At 41.9% G+C, this 16604-nt stretch overlaps 1 protein-coding gene across 7 annotated transcripts in view; it reads left to right on the forward strand.

Annotated features, from left to right (window-relative positions):
• Nucleotides 1-8553: 8553 nt before the first annotated feature.
• erbb4b (erb-b2 receptor tyrosine kinase 4b) overlaps nucleotides 8554-16604 on the forward strand; it is a 741684-nt gene continuing 733633 nt past the window's right edge. For all 7 annotated transcript variants that reach the window (XM_078403687.1, XM_078403689.1, XM_078403688.1 and 4 more), the window contains exon 1: nucleotides 8554-8913. In XM_078403687.1, coding sequence (XP_078259813.1) covers nucleotides 8838-8913 — 76 coding nt within the window. In that variant the 5' untranslated portion in view covers nucleotides 8554-8837. The remainder of the gene's footprint in view (nucleotides 8914-16604) is intronic.

Here is a 16604-nt window from a genome sequence, read left to right on the forward strand (position 1 = left end):
GGTTTCCATGTGCTGATGTAATGCGGATTGTACATTGTAAAACAGTAACGGAAATCGTCACAGTTATTTAAGAATACCAGAAAAACTCAGAAAACCACCAATGGCCAGACAATCTATAGGTGAAGATTTAAAGTATCTATGATCCATGGACACTCGATGACCTCTATGTGTTTGTCAGAAATTTTGGTTTCCATTTCAATAATGATAGTAATTTTCTCTTCAATTGGTGAATAAGTTTAAACCCCTCTCTTGTAGATCTACCTAGAGGGCATGGTATATTTAGGGCTGGTCTCTTCAAAAGAGGTAAATCACTTTGGGTTTGTCGTCTAATGCTGAGGCCCCTCGCTGAAACCTTGATCTAACTGCAGCCCAGCTCTGAACAGTTACAAATCAGACCAAACAAGAACACTGATAGGTCTAAGTGGCACGCAGCCCTGGGAACCCAGTAACCCTTTGAATTAGAAGAAACGATCATAAAGCTGAACTTCTTTGACAAAGCCTTTAAATTTTGACCCTGGTTTATGAAGAATGGCAATAATTTTCAATTCCCACAGTCTGAACTTCATGAGGGAAAAAAATCTTCAAGGTCCTACTTGCTATTATCTGTAGTAAATTACAACCAGTTGAGAAATATATATGAAAATGAAAGAAAATATGACAAGGGTTCGAAAGTTCTAGTATTGCCAATTTTGTGGAAATTTTATGATTTGAATGATATTTAGGCGACCGTCATTTATGTTAAATTTTCATGCAATGTCCAATCATGGATCGATTTACTTGAATTTGGGATTGTTTTGTATTAAATTTGTATTAAAAGTCTTCATTATTGAACATAACAAAATACCCTGTGTTCTGAGAAAACTGCAGACATGTTAAAGGTAGCTGTTCATTAAAATCGAATTTCAAGTTTACATAACGCACACAGCAGGTTAGTGAAGCTAGTTTGAAAAATTACAGAATTATCTTAACTAGGCAATTGTCATAACTAAACAATTCATGATGTACATGTTTAAGCATTAAGCCTTTGTGTTTGAATTGTGAAGTTCATTCTGCAATTGCAAACAGTTGGAATAAATGGCATCTTGTTCTGGATGAGATGTTCATCCCAAACCCAGTCTGCTATCACAGGTTCAATTAAAATATCCCATGACACCATTACAGAACATCAAATCTCATCCAGGATGACATAGACCAATGCTACAAAAAAAAACTATGCTATTTTGTATTATTTTTTGTTGTTGTTTATGTGCCCTTGGTATATTCAAATAGGCAGATGTATCTCTTGCATTACAACAGTAACTACACTTCAGAAGGAAAGTTTATTGACTGTAAAGTGGTTTGGAACATTCTGCAGAGCCTTGCATAGTCTTTTTTTCCCTTTTTTTAATGTTACTGTAGTTCCCTCATGGCCATTTACCCTATTCTCATATCATTATTAAGCCTGGTCCAGCTGGTACCTCATTTGATGAGAATTGCAGAAGCAATTCAAAGCACCTTCATACAAAGAGAAACGATTTACACTTACGTGTTATTTCAATGGACTGGTATATCTCCACTGATTTTTATGAGGAGATTGATTTGCATTATCTAGTCACTTTTCTCATCTTTCCCTTGGTCCAGGAAGTGCAAGAATTCCTCTGCAGTTGCATGGGGAATTTTCAAAAGAACATCCTATTTCAATGTAAAGTAGCAGAAAAAAATCCAGTGATTTCAAACACCAATTATGACTGGCAAATACTGAGTTCCTGTGATCTTTCCAAACCAGTTTAAAAAGTTGGCTCTCCCCGAACAAATTGGCCATATCCCAATCAAATTAATCACCATGCGTTTAAGTTAATTGTATCCGTTTATAGACCTGAACATGAACAGTTGTATTTTTAGGCAAAAGGACTAATTGATAGCTTTAATTAGCCATTTAATTTACAAAAGAAACTGATTGATATAAACCAATGTAAATTGTTCTGCCTAGAATTTTTTAGATCAAGTTTATAATATAAGGCTATTTGCAGGTGGTTTACCAAACAATAAAAACTTACATGTCTGTGTGGTAAATCTACTTTCAGCTGTATTAATTAATTAAGGAATGTTTTAATTAAATTTTTAATTTACATTCTGAAGCACTGGTTTAAGCAAGATTTTACAGTTGGCAATATCCAAATGTTTAAGCAAAAATACTTTCATAAACCATTGTAATTTTAAACATAGTTCCCTTCCGAGGGTAGTGATTGCAACTGAAGTTGGTATTCATGGTGAGGATGATTGTTTGATGATTTAATTTCAATATCCTTCTGTCTTCTGACAGGGTCAAGTTCAGGATGTAAAATTTTCCCCTTTGGAATGCTTGAGAAAATGTCACATTTCAAAGACATTACTTTAGCAAGGTACTAATAACTGAAATTAAGCAGGCTCCAAAATTAATGGTAGAAAAGAGGTAAACTAGATCTTTGAGACAAGAGGGAATTATTCAGCACTGCACTTGAGGCCAGGATGGATGGAAAGGTATGTACAAGCGTTCAAGAAAATTAAACTGCAAAGTGGACATTGATAAAAACATGATATCAACACTAAGAATTATGTTAGGAACCTTTTCTTCAGTCAAGGAATGATTAATACCTGTAATTTTTATGCACTGAAGTTTAAATTGTTAGGCTGTGGTTATTAGTCTCTCTTTTGTTGATATAGGATTTAGTTCCATCTGATAGTAACTTGCTTACGCTAAAGCAAGAGCAAAATAATGCGGGCACTGGAAATCTGAAATAAAAACAGAAAATGCTGGGAATACTCAGCAGGTCAGACTACTTCTGTGAGGGAGAAAAACAGTTTAATGTGAAATAAAGTCAAAGAGTGTTGGAAAAGTTCAGGAGGTGACGCAGCATCTGTGGAAAGGGAAGCAGAGCGTAATCGCTCATACAAACACGGTATGTAGGGGCAACTCAACAAGTCAAACAGTCTCACTGGAATGAGAAACTATTTCAGGTTTAAAGCAAATCTGGAAACAGGAAAGTGACTGATGGGCAGGGAAAGTAAGGAGAAGGTATATGATAGAAGAAGGGCAGGAGTGACGAGATGACGGGGCAAGAGGGAGAAAGGAAAGAGACCAAAGAAGGGTCTAGTGGAGGTGTGGGTGGAGATAGCTGCATGATTGCCTCTATCTGCTTCTCTGAAGTGGAGGGTGCCATAGTTATGATCTAAAATTATTGAACTCTTGAAGGATTAATCGGGAGAGGTGGTGTAATTTCTTAAGCTTCTCATAAGATTTGTTAAAACAAACCTGGTAAATAGTGAGATCAGTGTGGGGAAGACTAATAAGCTAAGGCAATTTTAGGTTTAGTACCTCAGGTATGCCCCCTGACACCAAGAAAAACATTGCCCCTTTAACCTTGAACAGAACTGCCTTCACTGCTTACCATCTTGTTTTTAATGTAGATATAAAACGCTTTGGGATTTTCTTTAATCTGAATTTCCAAAGCCATTTTATGGCCCCTTTTGACCCTTTTAATCTCCCGCTTGAGTTCTTTCCTTCTTTCTTTATATTCCTCAAATACCCCATCTAATTTCATCCTCTTAAACCTTGCATGTGCTTCCTTTTTCTTTTTGATCAAATTTACAATCATTTTGGTCAACCGGTTTCCTTACTTTGCCATCCTTACCCTTCCTCCTTACTGGAACAGGCCTGTCCTGAGTTTTGATCAACTGGCCTTTAAGCAACCCCCACATGTCAGATGTGGACTTGCCCAATAACAACTGCTCCCAGTGTACCCTCCCGAACTCCTGTCTAATAATGTTGTAAGTTGCCATACTCCAATTTAGTACCTTCCCTTAAAGTCCACCCTTCTCCTTATTCAAAACAATCTTAAAACTTTTGCAGTTCTAAACTTCTCCAATACCTTACTGCCTTGATCCTATCTATTGTGACCACCAAACCCCACTGAACTCATAGTCCTGCAACATTGGATTTCAGAAATTTTGCCAATTCTAACCACTATCTCGGCCCTCAGTTCTGGAGACTTATTCTTAATTGTTTCCATCTCTCTGTCTCTTTTAAAGCCCCATAAAAATTAACATGAAGTTTTTTTTTAGCCAGTGGCTGTAAACATTTATTTATTTAGGCATCTATGAGATAGCTTAGAACATTCTTCCTAATGTTGATTAAATGTAATCTGATCAATAGCACACTTGTGTCGAGTGTCACAGGGTGTCCGTCCTAGGCTGGATGAGGCTGCAGTCTCAAAGTGATTAAAACACATTTGCCTTCATTGTTACCTTAAAATCTTAAGTGAAATCTATTTCTTGCATTGCCCCAGTTCACGGTATGATGAGGGCCATACTGTATGTTCCATCGCCACTGGTGATCTTATGAGGATTTGAACGACTGTGATTTAGAAACAAACTGCAGGTGGTAATATTGCTGCTATCATTGGACAGGATGTACAGAAGCTTGAAATCTCACCACAAAAGGAACAGCTATTTTTCTACAGCTATCAGGTTCCTGAATCAACCTGCACAATTCCAATCCTTCCTCTGCAGCAGGACACCATGGACCACCACCTGTACTGCAATGGACTTGATTTCAAATTATGTTTTTTTTTTGCACGAATAACATTGCAGTTTTTTGCAGTCTTTTTCTTTTCATTGTCTTGTGGAATTTTGTATAATATATGTTTCTGTGTGTTGGCTGAGTCTATGTGCCAGCCATGCTGCTGCAAACAAGATTTTCATTGTAGACACAAGAATGCAGATGAAATATGTAGGAACTGCAGTTGTTGGTTTAAACCAAAGATAGACACAAAAAGCTGCAGTAACTCAGCGGGACAGGCAGCATCTCTGGAGCGAAGGAATGGGTGATGTTTCAGATTGAGACCCTTCTTCAGACTAGTTGGGGAAAAGGGAAACAAGAGATGCAGACAATGATGTGGAGAGATAAAGAACAATGAATGAAAAGTAACGATGATAAAGGAAACTGGCCATTGTTAACTGTTTGTTGGGTGAAAACAAGAAGCTGGTTCGACGGGTGGGGGAGGAATAGAGATGCTGGAAACTTGAGCAAAAAGCCAAGTGCTGGAGGAACTCGTCAGGTCAGCCAGCTTGGGTCCTGAGGGAATGGACAGATAGGTCTTGATCCTTCTTCAGACTGATGGAGTGGGTGGGGGGTCTGGAAAAAAATAAATGTGATTAGTACAAAGCCTGGCAAAAGATAGGTTGACAATGGGGGAGGGGAGTGATTGGAATATGAATTGAGATGGTGACAAAGGCCAGAGATGAAAAGGCGAGAGAGATTTTTTATTGTATCTGTGCATCACCATGTTTCTGCATATGATAATAAACTCGACCTGACTTGAACGTTAACGAATTCACTGGATGCACACTGAAATCAATCACCGCTAGGGTAGTCTCAGGTTGTGACTAAGGTTGTGCTGAGGCATGCCCAGCGACAGCCACGGTATCCCTCCTGCTCCACGCTGCCAAGTCCCCCGACCAAGGATATCGAAGCGATAAAGGGAGGAGAAGCATGAATGGAGTCCCCAAACCTGGATCCAGCAGGATGAAAAGCAGACCCTGTATTCAGAACAGGCAGTTCGGGACCAATGATGAAGGTGTGAGAGACTCGCCGTTTCTTTTCATCGTCGACTTTCACGCGAACACACCCTCCTGGAATAGTTGATGCATTGTTCGTCCTGTTGCGGGCTCATTTTGAGATGAATGAACAAGTTTCCCATTGATCTCTCCCTCAATCCCAGCACTGTGCCATCAGCAACTCGGGGTAATTTAATTCCTCCGACAAGAAACACAACGCTTTGGAATTCAGGGAGTTATTTAAAAAATACCAAAAGTAGCTTGCAAAATTACTTGAAACAAAATAATAATTGGACTGTAATTTCAAATTCGTCGTTCGATGATACGAGCAATCTTTCATACTTGAGCATCAGGGAAATGTTGCTAATGGGTACAATGCAGGTGAATGTTACTAAAATAAATTCCTAGAAATTAATAGTCTGACTAACATAAAGTAAAGGATGGAGATATGTTGTCTGAGGTCAACGCCGCGGCCTCGGAGCGGCCAAGTGCCATGTTATTTTAGGAGATTATATTTAATATTAATTTCACAAATGAACTTCAATAAAACTCCAGGAATATTCTGCCCTTCTCCCGAGTGCAGATTACTTGCTTATTGGGAAATTGTTTAAATAAACCCCGGTGCAGTTTTGTATTCGATAATGGAAGTTGCCAGAATTTCGCCAGAAAATAAACCCCAAATCCTCCAAAAACAATGGAATTGAGTGAAACTGGCCAAAACAAAGCCCAATCCCATAAACAATCCGAATTACAAAAATTGAGAACCATTGAAATTAAGACTGAAGATTTTAAGGGCAAGTGTATAACAACTCTGTTTTTGATTGTGCGGTTGTAGTTTTTCCTTTGTGTAGGCACATGCCAAAAAGACAGGAAAATGCCCTTGGATTTACTTTCCGGAATTCAAAACATTCCATATTCATGCATTAAGAGAGAAATGCGAAATTCTGGATGTTAATACAAAATACGTGAGTTAAACTAAAACCTGCTAAATATAAATTTGATGTTAAAGCCAAAAATATTTTAATTTTATAAGAAACATTATTTTCATGAAGGTATTATAAGATCTATATTCATTGTTGGAATAAACTACCGAACCTTTTTTGTTTTGACTAGGCAATGAAGGACTAAGCGCATCCTTCTTAAAATTGCATTATTTTCGAGTCCTTTATTATTCTGTTTTTTTAATATTTTAAATCTGGAAATCTTATGTACAGTTTATTTGGTTGAAATTAAGATCACATAAAATGCTAGCAGATTCACGGAAAAATTGTAAAAGATTAACAATATTTCTGGAAATATGGAAGATTGGTGGGAAATTGTGAGAAATCAACACAAACAACATCTTTGGAAATTATAATCGAAATGATATACAGGCCTAATAGAAAAGTCAGAAATTAAAATGGAAATTCATGGAAATGAAAGCAACTAGAGTATTTTTTTAGAATCGGAATTAAGCATGTTTTACAATGAGTTTTGCAACAACACGTTGGACCGATACCACTAGAGAGCGCTGCCAGATTAACAAAACAGCCGAAAGAAAGTCAATGGTGGAAAACCGACCTGCGTCCGCTGATTAAACTGATAACGATTTGAATGAACAAGAACGAAACACTTTTCCGCCGTGTGTGTAACTCCGACGATAGAGAAACTTGGGAACCAGCAGCATTCTCACACACTTAATTGCAAAACAAATCATGCAATTCTGGAATCCGGTTGCAATAAAGTCGTTCGTCTAAAGCGCGACTAGATTACGCAAGGACTGGGAATGTTGTTGCACAGTCTTAGATTTTAATAAACGATTAAAATTACATTTTATCCGAAGGTAGATGCCGATTCTTTTACAACGGAGGGGCGGGGTAAAATTCGCCCAGCATGAATTTGTGACTGTGATTTATTTATTCTGAAAGTAATACATGAAATCTCATATGCAGCATATGCGTTATAAATTCATGTGGCGCTGATAGAGCATCTGCACATGAAAAATGAATCTGGTAATTGGAATTTAGATAGGTTACAGTTTGTCAGCTGCGGACCCCATCTCAATAAAACTCACTTTTCATCTGTTTACAAACTATCGTTTATGTGTGTTATGGTGCCTGTTCGCGCAGGAATTTGAAAGATAAATGTGTATAAATTTGCAAGTACAAAATTGTGAGAGCTCGAGCTGTGCCAGAGTGACAAGTGTCACTTCTAGATCCAGAGAGGTAGCTGTCAGCAGGATTGTGTTTATCTACGGGAAAATGAACTACCGAAGCAAATCGCAAAGTATTTTATTTTATCTGAAGAAAATATTGTACAATTTAAACGATATTAAAATAACTATATCTAAGTGTAAAAGCTGGACTTTTGCTGCGCATCTGTTGAAATGATGAGCATAGTAATGTGCCGAGACAATTCATTTGAGGCGGTTTGTTCAAATAGTAAACATTTCTACTTTTGTTGCAGATAAACTATTCAAATGAGAAATTAATGGAAAGATCCAAATTGCAAACCGTCCGACACTTATCAGACACTTTATAGTTAAAATAAAAGAGAGAGTTGCAGTTTCATCAGTATGTGCACCGAAGTGTTTCGGTAACTATTTCGGTGCATTACACTTGTTACACTACATGGAACAATAAGTAGAGGGTCTGTCCGAAACATATTGTGGAGCTGCCGCCTTACCATGTCTGAGGTTACGTATCAGACGCACACCCTTGGACACCAAATTTAACATAGACTGACAACAAACAAGTCGCTCATAGTTGAATGATGGGGTGTAGGAAAGTATAACACGGAACTACAACTCCCGGGATGCACTGCCGGTGTCCCGGGGGTGTTGAGCTGGCGGCAGAGCCAATCAGCGGATGTATGGCAGGTGCCTGGGCGGGAGGGCAGCCAATGAGCGTGAGAGAGGGGCGGGCGGGAGGGCTTCGGGAGGCGAGTTTGTCAATGGCTGTGCATGTCGGGAGCAGCCGATCCAGCAGCTCGGGCGAGCGCTGCACTGGGGAAAGAGAGAGAGAGAGAGAGAGAGGGAGGGAAAATGTGAGAGAGGAGAGAGGGTGAGAGACCGAGCAAACACCCAGCGCAGCCACCACTCTGCAACTTGTAAAAGTCTTGCAAACGAAACACCAAGGGGGAGAGAACAGAAAGAGAAAACTGGGAGAAAAAAAAAGTTGATGCTGACTTTTGGAGGATGCAGTTGGTAGTCATATAATTTTATGCAGCACTGACTTGACATAACCTCCAACTGCAAGAAAAAAAAGAGACAAATCTGAAAGAAAATGAATTTGACGACGCTACTCTTTGCGAGTTTGTTGTGTGCAACACTGAAGGTGCGGGGAATAATTTCGCAGTCAGGTAAGTGACAGGTTTCCTTCAGTGTTTTTGGCGCGTAGTGTGTGCGTGTTGTGCTTTAATATTGGCACAATATTTACCCTGTTTGTAAACTTGAATGAAGCAAAGTTTTGTCATTAAATCATTTTAGGCACTCAAAGCTTTCATTTAAATGGCAGTTAGTGTAGAAGTATGTGTGTCACACAGTTACTAAGAGCCACTGGAGTGTTGTAACAATTTGAATTGTCCCCAAAGCTCCCTGCTGTTGTTTCTTCTTAAAATCTTTTGTGCGAATGCCTTAATTATGCGTGTTTGCGCCTTTCAGAAGCAGTTGAGCTTGACATGTAGTTTCCAGCTTGTGAGGATTTCTTATGTGGCAGTGAACCGAGTTTTGCCTGTCTGCTATTTATTTTCCCCTGGCAGCGGGACCTTAACATGGTTTGTGTGTGACCTAGGTTGAACAACTTTAGTTAAATATAACGCGGATAAACATAGCTGCAAAATGCACATTTGGTGCAGGTGCATAACGAGAAAGTAACTGCCTTTTAATGTTTTATGGGAAATAAAACGGAACGAGTTCATCTCCCCCTCAGTGTATGTGCTAATTGTATGGACTTTATCAAATCTAAAATATGGTTTGGGTTTCAATCTGCTGTGGGGTAGCGTAGGGCAGCCTGCAATAGTTTGTTTTGATATCAATGTCTCAACAAGGACGGCTTCAACTGGGGTGCCAGGGGCGACAAGATGTTGAGTGAATTACTTTTAGATGAAGCAAATTAAGGAAACGAAGGGAGACAATCTGCTGCTCATATTATTAGACACGCTTCAAGTTATGTTGCAGCGGAGTATTTTATTGATGCTTATTTTCCGGGATTGATGTTATTGGTCGCCCTAGCTTTCGCGCGTAAGAACACAAGCCAGTCATTCGCAGTGTTGTAAAAGGTTACCATTTATTGCATTGTTTTTGCTGCAATGTAAACTTCTCGCTGGAATGTGTACCTGTCAAAAACATTTAATTAAACACGACGCGAATTATAACAGGATGGAATTGCATAACTCGACATTGTAAATATAGTTGCATCGTTCTGGTTTGCCCCTGACCTCGAGAAATGGGCAAAGAGGGTCTGGACCTCTGGAACTAACGGTGGTAAAGACGAGCAGTGGCGGTTGCCGCTTTCTGCATTTTATTAATCCACCCCATGAATGAATGAATGAATGGAGCTTAGCTCGATCTGTATGTGAGCACGGGGAGTTCAATCCACGCAAGGGAAGGAAGCCCAGACAGTGTCAGCCTGTCAGACGGCTCCGAGGTTTGAGGTGAATGTATAAGGGACGCGGTCTGCTTTACTCCCTTCCACCCTTGTCAAAAGGCAAGACGTATTCTGTCATACTGAAGGGCGAGCACTGACAGCTCCGGCGCACAGTGGTGGACCCTCACACACTCTGGATCGGATGGTATCGGACGAGGCGGGTCAGCCCTCGGCTGCACAGCCTAGCCCGTGGAAGCAGAGCAAGCGAAGAAGCTGCCATGCGACCTGTGTCCGTGTGCTCCGGTGTGATGTGTGCGTGTGCAGGAATCCATAGGGATCGCGCAGCGCTGTCCAGCACCTGACAAACCCCTCTCAGAGGTTTTCCTCTGACGCCGCCGTCTCTTCGCCTTCAGTGTATTGGGATTCGCTGTGGCCATAGATCGCTGCTCCCATTCCGACCCCGCTGTAACCCCAAACTAGACATTTCTCGGTAACCTGACAACCTTGGTCCTGATTTTTTCTCCCGGCGCTAGCCTGGCAGAATGTTGCTACCTGCGTTTTCTTTCTCCAGAAATTCATTCCACAAGCCCCCCCACCTCCACGCACTCACTCTCTCCCATACCCCACTTTAGGTTGTTTTTGTAATTCTTCTGCCGCTGTTCCCCTCTCTGTTATGTGGCTACTACATATTTCCGACACCCACACTCGGTGAATTCCTTCCTATCCGCGGGAGTTCAACTGGATCAATTCAACGGAAATAAATTCATTCACGCAATAAAGTCTAATCGATGTGTTTTACCAATCTTTATCTTTCGCTACCTGGCACTCCCTGCACCCAACGTACAAGGGATTCAAGGCCGGCGGGATTTATTTAACATTGTGTTTTGTCTGAGGATCAATGCTGGCAAATAACTCCTGTTGTACAACCAGTTCCCGGGAGTGGTCCGATGCCTGTACACGCATGGGAAATTGCCTGATGAGTTTAAGCAGAGGAATTAGCTTTCCTCGGCTTCGCCGTTTGCCGTGGCATCTAACAGTCACGGATGATAAGTCTCCACAATTATTAAAAGAGAGAGTGGGCCGCTGTCAAAAGACACCTACACGGCACTGGAGACACAACACGCGAATAAATGCCCCCTTTGTTGAATGATACCGTGGGGCGAACTATGTATTTTTTGACATCAGGACTCGGGATTCATTTAAGCCACTTTACACCTTGGTCCGGTAGAGGAAACACAGACACACTGTGACTGCGGGTGGCTTCGGATGGTTCGGGCTAGTTGCTTTGAGACGCCGTCCCTCGGCGCAGCACATTTTGGCAATAATTTTACTCAAAGCCACCATTGACAAAAGGCGTCCATCGCTCCATAATTTGGAAGCCGGCTGTCGGGGAAAAAAACCCCAATCTCCTAGGCTGATATTCATTTATAACGAAGTCCATCCATCACTAGCTATTTAAAACAAAAACAACCGGAGTGAAGGCTGTGAATGCGCGGCAGGGCAGGTCGGAAAGCAGTACCCACCCGTGCAGAGAAACGCAGCCAAACGTTCGGGTAGATTATCTTCCGTTGCAATTGGGGAAATGGGCCGGGACCCTTTACTGTGGCAGAGCGCGGTACCTGGAGAAGGGGAAGCAGCCAGACAGTGAGCGGGTCAAGGGTATCACTCTATTCTGTGTTGTCCTTCTAAGTCCCGTGTTGGTCAGACTAAATGCATAATCGACCAGAGCAGTGTCCGGGAACCCTGGCGTGACACTGATAGGTGACATGCAAAGGATGCATCGCGGTGAGACTTGCGCCTGACCCCCTTCCTTACATGTGCATGCAGGGTTTAATCCGGCTGGGGCTCCGGGCTCTGGCGCTGGCACCTCAGCTGCAGCCGCCCGTCTCCTGGCAACCAGGGACGCCAGGTGAGACGCCTGCGCAGAGCCGGCAGTGGAGAGGCGCAGAGAAGCCCGCACCTGCCCGCACTGTCGGACCGGCTGCTGCTACACAGCGGCACACGCAGGATGGCCACACTCCGGGCATTCACTGCGAGCCGCGCCGTCCCCATGGGGAGCGGGAAGGGGAGGGAGGGGGTGGAGAATGTTCCCCATGCACCTGTTGCATTTTTTTCACTGCTTGAGGTTTAAAGGGCGAATGGACAGCCAAGGCTGCTGTGAAACAACTAGGATCAGTTTACAGTGGTTGTCCTGCAGTAACCCCAGAGCGCGAAACGGGTGCCCAGGAAGAAGTCCGCTTCTCACAAACAGCCAATATGCTCTGCTCATCTTATAGCAGTTTGTGAAGGGCGGAGATGAAATTGCCCTAAATACACCCAGTATAGGTTACATTTATAGATGGACCGAAATAGTGTAAACGGCTATCTGACTATGAAAACCATTGACACTGGGCATTGACATTACTGGGGGGGAGGGGGGGGGGGGGGGGTGCGGGACGGTGCCTGTGTTCGTATGTATGTTTATGTGCGAGTATTTGAGTGTATGAGTAAAACGTGTGTGTGTGTGCGCGCATCAGAGTGTATCTTTGTGTTTGTGGGTGTACGTTCAAGAGAGTTTTTGAGAGGATGCGCGACTATGTTTCGTGACAATGTATGTGAGAGTTTAAGTGTACGCCTGTTTCTGCGAGTGTCGATGTGTGAGAGAGTATTTGTGTGTGTGTGTTTAAATGAATGTGTGTGCATAAGAGTGTATGTGTGTATGGCTGAGAATATGTGCTGTGTAACTGCGCGAGAGTGTTGAGTTGGTATGTGAGAGAGCGTGTGAATGTGCATGTGTCTGTGCTGTTTTAAAGTAAAATCGTTTTTCACTGGAGACCCTGCGAGTGAGTTTCCCACACCGCAGAGTCGGGACTGGATGATTGATGCCGAAATTGCCCGCGGAAATTATTCGTACATTTTCCAAAATCCCGAAAAGGCTAGCGGTTGCGATAATACGGCACGACCCCTCCTTTGACACCAATAAAAGCGTCATTGTTTTTTTTACAACAGGCCAGACACAGGGTGTGAAATTGACGAGGGTTGAATAGCGACCCACATAAACTCGTTTTCCCGCGAAATCTGACGGCCGCAGAGAGAGGGGGGACATGGGGGGGGGGGGGGGGGGAAAGAGAGAGAGAGAGAGAGAGAGAGAGGGGGGGGGGAGAGAGAGAGGGAGGGAGAGGGAGGGAGAAAGAGAAAGAGAAAGAAAGAGAAAGAGAAAGCGGGAGAAAGAGAGAGAGGAGAGAGAGAGAGAGAGAGAGAGAGAGAGAGAGAGAGAGAGAGAGAGAGAGAGAGAGAGAGAGAGAGAGAGAGAGAGAGAGAGAGAGAGAGAGAGAGAGAGAGAGAGAGAGAGAGAGAGAGAGAGAGAGAAAGAACGAGAAAGAAAGAACGAGAAAGAAAGAAAGAGAAAGAAAGAAAGAAAGAAATAAGTCACAATGTGTGGATTTGATGGAGATGGACCGGCCCATATATAAACTCAATTGTACGGTTTTGTGAGCTAGAATCTTTATGGGGAATAATTATAGAATTGGGCGCGGAATCTCGGGAATGTATTAATATCCTGTATCTTATGCAAAAAAAACCTATAACTTGCACGACCTGCGATCACATTATAAATGTATTATTTGTAATCAAAGTCCATCCTGTGAAAAAAGAACAATACGATAGCACGGCAGAATATTCAACTGATCTCTCGCCTGTTATTTTACCATAAACTGGGATTACTTAAAGAAAAAAATACTTGCTAGATATCTAATTTTCTAGAATGCATTTTTAAATTTGAAGGTATTCAGGGCGCATAACATTCTGAAGAATGACTGATCAGTGGGAAATGTATTCTGTAATGACCGGTCGAATCATTCAACCAATCGCCCCTGTATTCTCCCTCTAAGATGCAATTGGGCCACATACTTTGTTGGTATTTTACTTCTTTGTTTCAATGAAAGATTAGTTTCATTTTGAAAGCTATTTGCACCATCCACCAGGCAATGGGGCCGGGCCCCAGCTACCCGCTGCATAAACAAGAACTTTGGTTTAGTGCTGATTATTTAAGATCCTCTTGTCAGTAAGAAATAGCCAAAGCCATTGAACACACCTGTGCTAAATTTCTTTCTGACTGTCTCTGCTCTGGACAGATCGCAGTTTCTCGGGCCATACCCCGGCTGTGTGCAAACACGCTTCAACATCCAATTGAATGAACATTTTGTTTTCAGCAAACCATGGTTTGCGTCTCATCGGTACTATGGGCATTAATGAAGCCGCGATGCCTTCACCTTGTCTTCCCCCCGGTCAGTTGTCAGCTTAATGCCTTAGCCTGAAAGTTGCTGTGCATAGGGTAATGAGCGAGTGGAATTGTTTCTTAAATGGCTGCTTGTCGCAGCGACCTGTAATAAATGGCCCGCGAATGAGAAATGGCAGCTGTGAGGGGTTCATTCACCCAGCACTCATGCAGAAATAACGGAGCCGCCTCTTCACAGCCCAGAAAGAGCTGACCTTGGATAACAGTCATTTTCATTTTCATTTTCACACAGACACACACACACATTCCCAAAAGCGTATACACAACCTCACACACACACATATACATACAAACATAGACTTGGACACAAGAAGGCACACATATATACTTACCCACACATATAAACACACGCATACATGCATACAGAACGAATTACCGCCAAGTAATCGGCGTCTATTGTGTATTTCGGGGAAGGGGGAGAGATCTAAGCCGACCCTGCCATTCAGAGTCATCGAGTCATACAGCAGCGTAACAGGCATTTCGGCCCACCTCGTCCATGCCGACCAAGCTCGTCCCATTTGCCTGCGTAGGCTCCCGTCTCCTTAAAACCTTTACTATGCATTTATGCACCTATTATGCACCTATATTTTATTCTATCGTCTTATGCACCTATTCAATTTCTGAAATGAAACTTTACCATATTTGCACACATCCTCGAATACAATAAGAAATGTTCATACTATTTATTTTAAAACAATTCTGATAATGTTTTGACCGTCTAAACAAAAGGACCGTCTAAACACGGTCGGTTCTAACATGTTAAAAATCCATATGCCTGCTTGTGGAAACTTCTTTCTCTGTATCTGACGTTGACCTGCAATTGGCAACAGTTTTAGATTAGCGCAGCCTTCGTCTGATCGGTTGAGCGTGCAGGGGTTTTATCATGTGTGCCTTTCACCTGCGTCCACGGCTTATCAAGCAAGTTCATTTATTTGCTGGGGAGTGGGTGAGGTGACTTCAGCAAGTTTACGCCTGTGGCTATCTATTCTCATGTAGTCCCGAAGCCCTATGTGACCCATTGCTGTTAAAAGACGACCCACTGTCAAAATGTTCGTTTTGTGAATTCGAAGTACTTAAAGTGCATGCAAACATCGGACCAAAGCGCCACTGATACCCATGGCTTCACAAAATGTACAACTCTCTGAGGTTTGAAGTCCTTTGTCCCCGCATAGGCCTTCCCCGATGATGTAGAATTTATTTTTTCTCGCCAATACTATCAACCCCATCGTGACATATAGGCGTCGGAGCAAAACAGGCTCTCCTGAAAGTTTTGCGATCAGAGCGATGTTTAAAGACCCAGTTTAGAAGGTTGCTATGAATATACCACAGGAACTGTAGAGTTCTTAATGACTGGGACGAGTGGCAGTTACTTTTCACTGGAAAATATTGATGGCGGTCCAGCAGAAATGATTCGCAGAAGAACAATCAGTCTCTTTAACCTTCTATAATTTATCAGCGATTTAAACAACAATAATCATGATTCAAGTCAATGGATGAAAATTCAAACAGACGGTAAAAAAATCCTGATGAACCCGACCATGATATATTATGTGCCAGTTGTGACTTACTAATATAAACACTCCATAATAGCAAATGGAAACCTCCCAATAGTATCATTCAACTGGGACTGCTTGTAGCTTATAATAATAAATTCCATGTAGAACAGTTACTTCCCTTTTGCTTTTAGAGTGGCCAAGCTGTAAATTCTACTGATCTAAAAATGAAAACAGACAATTCAGCTTGCATAAGAACCCAAATAATGAATCTGTTCTGCTCTGCTATTTGAATGGTAAAGTGTATTAGCTGTGGGGTATGTTTTGATACGTATTTGCTTGACCTTTCATGTGAAAACTAAACTTTATTTTTAATGTATAGGGAACTAGAATTCGGGAAGAATTACATGAAACAAAAAAGGCGAATTCAGAAAATATCCTTCAGTTCAGATTTTGGTGAAAGAGTTAGACTACAATTTTGACAAGGAGGTTATTATCTTTTTGAAAAGAAGCATTTTCCCACGTTAAATCAGTTTTAACTGGCATCTAAAATGAATGTCACTAAGCCTTAAGTTGCACAAAAATGTACCTATTTGCCACAGGGGCCATGTGGGGGAGGAGGACGGGAGGGTGGGAGAAAGCAGGCCAAATAGTAGTTATGTTGTTTAGCCCAATGAGAAACAATGTGCATATTCA

Source organism: Rhinoraja longicauda, chromosome 8 (assembly GCF_053455715.1).
Source record: "Rhinoraja longicauda isolate Sanriku21f chromosome 8, sRhiLon1.1, whole genome shotgun sequence".
Classification (NCBI taxonomy): domain Eukaryota; kingdom Metazoa; phylum Chordata; class Chondrichthyes; order Rajiformes; family Arhynchobatidae; genus Rhinoraja; species Rhinoraja longicauda.